We start from the raw sequence: 7381 nt of genomic DNA, 5'->3' as shown, positions 1-7381 counted from the left end.
TGCTTTTTTTAACTGCATTTACACGTCTTGCCGGTTTGCTTTTCTCTCTCTCTCTCTCTCTCTTTCTCTTTCTCTCTCGTTTTAGTCAAACGAACTCAGCAAAAGAAGAGCATGATTTTTCCCAGCGCAGCGTCAGCTTTGCAAACAGGCTTAAGACGTTAAAAATGCAGAAAGTATAATTAGCACCCTAAAATGTTTCAATCAGGGTATCCCCTCATTCGATTAGCCAGTTTACCGGAAAATTGTACGATTATTCCACGATTAGCCCTCCCGTTTCGTGTTTCATTGGTTTTCCAGTTCGCCTGCGATTCGCTCACGGTCGAACGGGCCCCGTTCAAGAACCGAAATTGCCGCACCCCGCCGATACCCGCCGGTGGTGAATTGAATTTCTTCGTCGCACCCTATCGATTATTCGCGTTGTCGCCGCGACGTACGACGAGCGTGCACACACGCCGCCTTTTTTACGAGTGAACGAGCCGCGCCGAATCGTTAAGTCGACGGAATAACCGCGGTTCTCACTTTTACGATTCGCATCAATTTGTTATTACTCCTCACCGCGAAGATTTACGTCCCATGGAATCGCCAATACTCGTTTCCCTACCCATCCGTCGCATGTGTCAAACTTGAAAATAATTAATTCGAGTTCCTACATTGTTATAATTAAACTACGGGTCTTTGTGCAAAATAAAATGTTCATGGTATCAGTTTAAAAAATGCATTCTAAATAGACTTCTTTTTATTATGTAAAAATTGCAACAGACATTTTTTTCTGTCTTGTATAATTTTGAACATTTCTTTTTATTATGTAAAAATTGCAACAGACATTTTTTTCTGTCTTGTATAATTTTGAACATGGTAAACATTTTTTTATTTTCATTGTCTCTAAAAATGCATAGATTCTGTTATTTAATTAAAATTCTTTAGTTTTTAATAGTAAAGGAAATTATTCTTCCTGGTTGTAGATTGAAAAATGAAATTGCTTTTACTTTGCAAAGATAATTATGTGTTTTGGTATTATGCGACTTTGAAGGACGAACTGCCACTGTGGCAAGAATATGTTAGGAAATTGTATTTCTGTAACAGAGAGAAGTACATATTTTTATTGTAAAATAGTTCCTATTACAATTTCTTGTGTCTCTGGGATAAAAATCCTTCTTGTCTGAGCTTACTCTTTATGATCTCCCATACACTTTGTATCATATTTGTTCGGATTTTATTGCACGCTTTTTCATCTAGTGCCCTCATCTTTATATTCTTCTAGACTGTTTTTTCCTAAAGATTGTTTGGAACGTCGAATGACGGCAAAGCCATAAAACATCTGGGTTGCAAATTTAACCTTTGAGTCCTGACGAGTACGAAGATGTTCTTTTCTTTTCTAGAAAGATTTTCCCAGGCCTCTACTTTAATAGTTTGGAAAAGTTCGAGTAACTCGTTTCTTAGCAGCCAAGCGAACAAACAATTACGATCTCTGATTTTGAGCGAAGTTCCCCTATAGTAATTCGTTGTCCTTTTTGATTAATCATTTATTTCTTATAAATTCCCATTTATCAAACAGCAGATCAATATTATTATATTCTTCGAAAGGGATTAAAATAGCTATATAAGTACGTGAGAGTAAAATTTGAAGAGATATAAAGGAAAACTAAGTATGCGTTTATCAGACGATTTATTTTCACAGTCTTCGCGTCGATATTTCTTATTACTAGCCGGAATCAATTTGCCGAGTGTGCAAATAAATAACGTATACAGAGTAGATAAAGTTCCTTTCGGACGGCGCCAGGATTTTTTCGAGGCTGCCAGTTAGCCGGAATCGGGAGTTCAAAGAGAGGGATGCCTGACTCGGGTTCTCCGTACGAATATCGAGTAATTTTGTAGCGTGCGAAATAACGTCGCTGAATATGCAACGTAACGCTGCCCGCCGATAGAATAAGGGAAGCCGAATTTTGATCGTTTAGCATGCAAATACCTCTTCACCCGGAATTCAGACGACAAGCTCCCGGCTCTTTTCCGATCTCGTTATGAAGCACGGAGCGAGGTTAAAAGCGTCCCTCAACCGGTTTATTCTGTTTGCCCAAACTAGCCCGTTTTAATGTTCCCAAAAGACCGGGGCACCGATTTGATTATACCGTGTACAGTGTTCCTCCGATAAAAAGTTCTACAGGTTACTCGCGACTCGTATGAATTATCTTGTTTGGAACCAGGTTGTATAAATCCTTACACCAAAACAACGACAAAGTATTAAAATTTTATCAGTTACTAAATGTTACATTAATAAAACGGTGTATAAAATTATAGAAACTTTGCGAGCCGAAAAAAAGTTATTACATTTTGAATTCTTATGTCGAACGACAGAATTTTGATTTAATTTATAAAAAAAACTATGAATGCAATAATGACAGAATTTTGTAATTTTCTATAATTCTTAATACGTGATTTAAGAATATACAATTGGATACATTTAGATGTAACTAATGCCGGCGGTCAATAACTTTGTTAATAGACGTTGATTAATCTGCTTTTCGTGTTTTTTACGAGTCGCATAAATTTTGCATTTCGATGGCTGATTCAGCGCGGTATTCGTCGATAGGAGACAGATGTTGTCCTAACAAAAGATTGCTCGTACTGTGCAGGCGACACCGCACCCGTACGTCACCTGTCTCTGAAGAACCTCCTACCAGATACGACCACTTACATGACTTACGAGGGCAGCACGACTCACCCGGGCTGCTGGGAGACGACTGTATGGTTGATCCTCAACAAACCTATTTACGTAACAGCACGAGAGGTGAGTGCCACGCCGTAGTCGACGTCTCCGCTTTTCACCAAAACCTTCCTGAATTCATATTCATTCCCCAAGACGTCTTTTTCGTCCTACAATTCAGGTTTCCTTAAGCAAACTGATTTGATGGCCGTATTATTGATTTAATTATGGCCTTACAACTGATTTAATTATGGCCTTAGGCAAACTGATTTAATTATGGTGTATTATTAACGCTATGAAAAATAATTCGAAGAAAATCTATGATCTTTTCAGTAACTTAAACGATACTTAAGTCTTTTTATTTTAAGGTCAGTGATTTATTCTAGTAAATGCAATTCAGTTACTCTAAGGTTAATTGTTATTGCTGGAAGCAATGTTAACATAGCAAGTCGAACGACTCGCCCTAATTATATTAATTATTTACTATGGAAGAGGATTTACATTTACGATGGCTTATAAATTCTGGTAAATCTCATCAAGTAACGCGGTATATCCCAAGCCGGCGTTATCAATCTTTCACCGTTGCAAAATTAATCGCGCGGCGATAAATAAGTTAATGAGGTGTCAGGCTAACACCGATTACCTAAGTACATTACTTTCGAGCTTCTCCGGCCGATTCTATTCTCGCGATAGAGCTCTGCCCGCCTCCCACCCCCGGACTGATTACCCCGACCCATCCGACCACGCCATTACTTAACAAGCTCTGGTTTATGGTTAAATATTGAACGAGGAGGACGGGCATCGTTACATCGTAATCCTAATCCCATTTCCAGCTTTACGCACTAAGGAGACTAATGCAGGGCCCGCAGAACACTCCGAAAGCACCCCTGGGAAACAATTCCAGGCCGATCCAGGATCTTAATCATAGGACTATACGGACGAACATCGATTTCCACAAGGTGAATGGCCACTATTACATTTTCTATTCCCCTGGTCCGATCGTTTCTCTTCGCCCAACACGATTCAGGTTCCCCTTTTTTAAATTTCTGCTAATTGATCAAAAAAGTCATCCTCGTCTTGCATATAATGACAGAATTTTGTAATTTTCTATAATTCTTAATACGTGATTTAAGAATATACAATTGGATACATTTAGATGTAACTAATGCCGGCGGTCAATAACTTTGTTAATAGACGTTGATTAATCTGCTTTTCGTGTTTTTTACGAGTCGCATAAATTTTGCATTTCGATGGCTGATTCAGCGCGGTATTCGTCGATAGGAGACAGATGTTGTCCTAACAAAAGATTGCTCGTACTGTGCAGGCGACACCGCACCCGTACGTCACCTGTCTCTGAAGAACCTCCTACCAGATACGACCACTTACATGACTTACGAGGGCAGCACGACTCACCCGGGCTGCTGGGAGACGACTGTATGGTTGATCCTCAACAAACCTATTTACGTAACAGCACGAGAGGTGAGTGCCACGCCGTAGTCGACGTCTCCGCTTTTCACCAAAACCTTCCTGAATTCATATTCATTCCCCAAGACGTCTTTTTCGTCCTACAATTCAGGTTTCCTTAAGCAAACTGATTTGATGGCCGTATTATTGATTTAATTATGGCCTTACAACTGATTTAATTATGGCCTTAGGCAAACTGATTTAATTATGGTGTATTATTAACGCTATGAAAAATAATTCGAAGAAAATCTATGATCTTTTCAGTAACTTAAACGATACTTAAGTCTTTTTATTTTAAGGTCAGTGATTTATTCTAGTAAATGCAATTCAGTTACTCTAAGGTTAATTGTTATTGCTGGAAGCAATGTTAACATAGCAAGTCGAACGACTCCCCCTAATTATATTAATTATTTACTATGGAAGAGGATTTACATTTACGATGGCTTATAAATTCTGGTAAATCTCATCAAGTAACGCGGTATATCCCAAGCCGGCGTTATCAATCTTTCACCGTTGCAAAATTAATCGCGCGGCGATAAATAAGTTAATGAGGTGTCAGGCTAACACCGATTACCTAAGTACATTACTTTCGAGCTTCTCCGGCCGATTCTATTCTCGCGATAGAGCTCTGCCCGCCTCCCACCCCCGGACTGATTACCCCGACCCATCCGACCACGCCATTACTTAACAAGCTCTGGTTTATGGTTAAATATTGAACGAGGAGGACGGGCATCGTTACATCGTAATCCTAATCCCATTTCCAGCTTTACGCACTAAGGAGACTAATGCAGGGCCCGCAGAACACTCCGAAAGCACCCCTGGGAAACAATTCCAGGCCGATCCAGGATCTTAATCATAGGACTATACGGACGAACATCGATTTCCACAAGGTGAATGGCCACTATTACATTTTCTATTCCCCTGGTCCGATCGTTTCTCTTCGCCCAACACGATTCAGGTTCCCCTTTTTTAAATTTCTGCTAATTGATCAAAAAAGTCATCCTCGTCTTGCATATTTTCAATAATATTCATATAGAAATCTCTGAATGAACAAGTCTTGTGTTATGATAGAATCTAAAAATAAATACGTAATTTATATTATAATAAAGTTTGACATTTTTCAATTTTGTCTCAATTCTGAAGATTCGGATTTACTGAGCAATTCTGGTCAGACAATTTTATACGTTTGTTTGTTTGTTGAACAGCAGCCGGACGCGAAGTGCCCGACGATGGCGAAGGACATGCACTATAGAGGTAACCCAGGACATTATCCAGGCTCGAGCAGCCCCGAACTTCTTACCGTCTAGCGAAGGGATCGTCTCGATGAGAATCTGAAAAGATGACTTTTTCTTTCCAGCGAACACGTGGCAGGACGATGGCACCCTCACGCACAACGTCGTTGTCTGAGATCGCCGATTACGACGCGACAGGTTCACGCGAATGTCTCCTAAAACCAACGTGTAGTGCTAACATGATCGCGTTCAAACAATTCGCTTCATCGGACTCTGAAACATTTTCATTTGTTATGACAAAGTGACACGACGGAAACGTTAGAATTCATAGAGGCCTAACTTTACGACACCCTCATTTGGAAATTCGTTGAACAAACACTTGCCGTAATCAATAATCGGACACGATTAATTTGAAATAATCGGGCGACCAGCTAGAACGGAGAAACCAGATTCCATTTCCGGAAGCTGATCCACGGAATAAGATATGATACCCGAAGACGTGGAACAATCGACAGAGGTTTCACGTGTTTCGACGTCGAAACACCATCAATTCCGTGGCAGCTGCATCCCATTTCGGGCCGGAGGAAGATACACGGGCCGCGGGGTAGACGAGCACGAGTTCCTGGGGTCGTTTCTCGAGCCGATTTTGACGGGAATGATAAGTGTGTTCGAGCACAGCGGGAATTTGTATTTGTCGCTCGGACGCCCTCAGGAAATCGTTCCCGTCGTTCTTTCGAATACGGAATGGGATCTCCGAGCGTACTCCGCGAAGACACGGTTGTCAACGAGCCTAGCCGACTACTGCTATTGCCAATCGACAATTATTCCTACAATCGGCGGTCTTTATGATTTGTCACAGAGAATCTCGTCGACGTTAAAAGTTTCCAAATATAGCGATAGGAAATGCGTAATTAATTGTATATGAAAATGGGATTTCGTTCTTCGTGTAAATTAAAAAAATTGCTTCGATCCTGTCACTTCACGAAACTTCGCTTTTACTACTTGCCAAAGCGTGTGATCGTTGCCCTGTATTTCCGAACTGGAGAACGATCGCGTACCTGTCGCTGCTAGCAGAGGACTCGCGCTTGTTCCGCTTTCAAACCAACCGCAGGAAACACGCTTCTGAGCAATATTGGGAGTGCGACTTACTTGACAGGTTTTTGTCAATTATTTTGTAGCCAATATATAAACAAGCTGAACCGAGACGTATAGAAACGTGTCAAAGTAAGGAATTCGATGAAAGAACACGAGACGAAAGCGGAACGAGCGACAGCTGAATGCTTTGGAAGGAACGAGAGGTTCGAATAGGACGTGGAAACGAAAGATACGAGGCAAAGCCGCGATTCCCTGGCCAACGGCGATCGCGAGGTGAAATAAATCGGATCGTTCGCAGCTTGACGGTCCGTCGCTTTTGTATATATAAAATAACAGACACTAACAAGTCCGCAAGGGAAGGAATTACTATTAAAAATAGGGGTAAGGGCAGATTAAGAGGACATTTAGGGAGAGGGACGGGGGAGAGTGTGTATAGAGAATAACGCTGTATCATACGAAAGTGAACGTTTAACGATTGTGGTTAATGAATAACGATAAACAATAAACGCAACGTTATATTGTACCAGCACGTCTCCTGTCAATTCACCGGTCTCTTCGTTCGACTCCCTTCTCCTGGCGTCACTGTTGTTCGCGACGTTTCTTCGAATAATTAACACACCGATCCGATTGAGCTCTACGTGTTCGATTAAAAAGTAGAAAGCAATCGGAGGTCTGAATTTGAAATGAAATTAGGCAGTTTTCTCGTTGAAGTTGCGATAGCTTGTTGATAAGATAAGAACGAACTGAAGAAGATGGACAATAAATGCAAAATCTTTTTCTGTCATATATTAATAAATAAGATCGAGGTGAAATAAATCGGATCGTTCGCAGCTTGACGGTCCGTCGCTTTTGTATATATAAAATAACAGACACTAACAAGTCCGCAAGG

General features: G+C 40.8%; 1 protein-coding gene across 5 annotated transcripts; it reads left to right on the top strand.

The window, feature by feature from the left end:
• The first annotated feature begins 2466 nt into the window (after window positions 1-2466).
• LOC108629089 (carbonic anhydrase-related protein 10-like) lies at window positions 2467-7015 on the top strand. Of its 5 annotated transcripts, none has more exons than XM_026816981.1 (4): window positions 2467-2785; window positions 3535-3660; window positions 5374-5419; window positions 5505-7015. In XM_026816981.1, the coding sequence occupies exons 1-4, from the start codon at window positions 2693-2695 to the stop codon at window positions 5570-5572; spliced, it is 333 nt and encodes a 110-aa protein (XP_026672782.1). In that variant the 5' UTR covers window positions 2467-2692; the 3' UTR covers window positions 5573-7015. The 5 variants fall into 5 exon arrangements, with proteins under 5 accessions (XP_026672782.1, XP_026672781.1, XP_026672784.1 ...); XM_026816980.1 differs by having other exon boundaries at window positions 5371-5419; XM_026816983.1 differs by having other exon boundaries at window positions 2471-2785; window positions 5523-7015.
• The last annotated feature ends 366 nt before the right edge of the window (window positions 7016-7381 follow it).

Source organism: Ceratina calcarata, unplaced genomic scaffold, assembly GCF_001652005.2.
Source record: "Ceratina calcarata isolate Rehan_Ccalc_2016 unplaced genomic scaffold, ASM165200v1 scaffold554, whole genome shotgun sequence".
Lineage (NCBI taxonomy): Eukaryota > Metazoa > Arthropoda > Insecta > Hymenoptera > Apidae > Ceratina > Ceratina calcarata.
The sequence above is the reverse complement of the archived record's forward strand: the minus strand, read 5'-3'. Positions and strand labels throughout refer to the sequence as shown.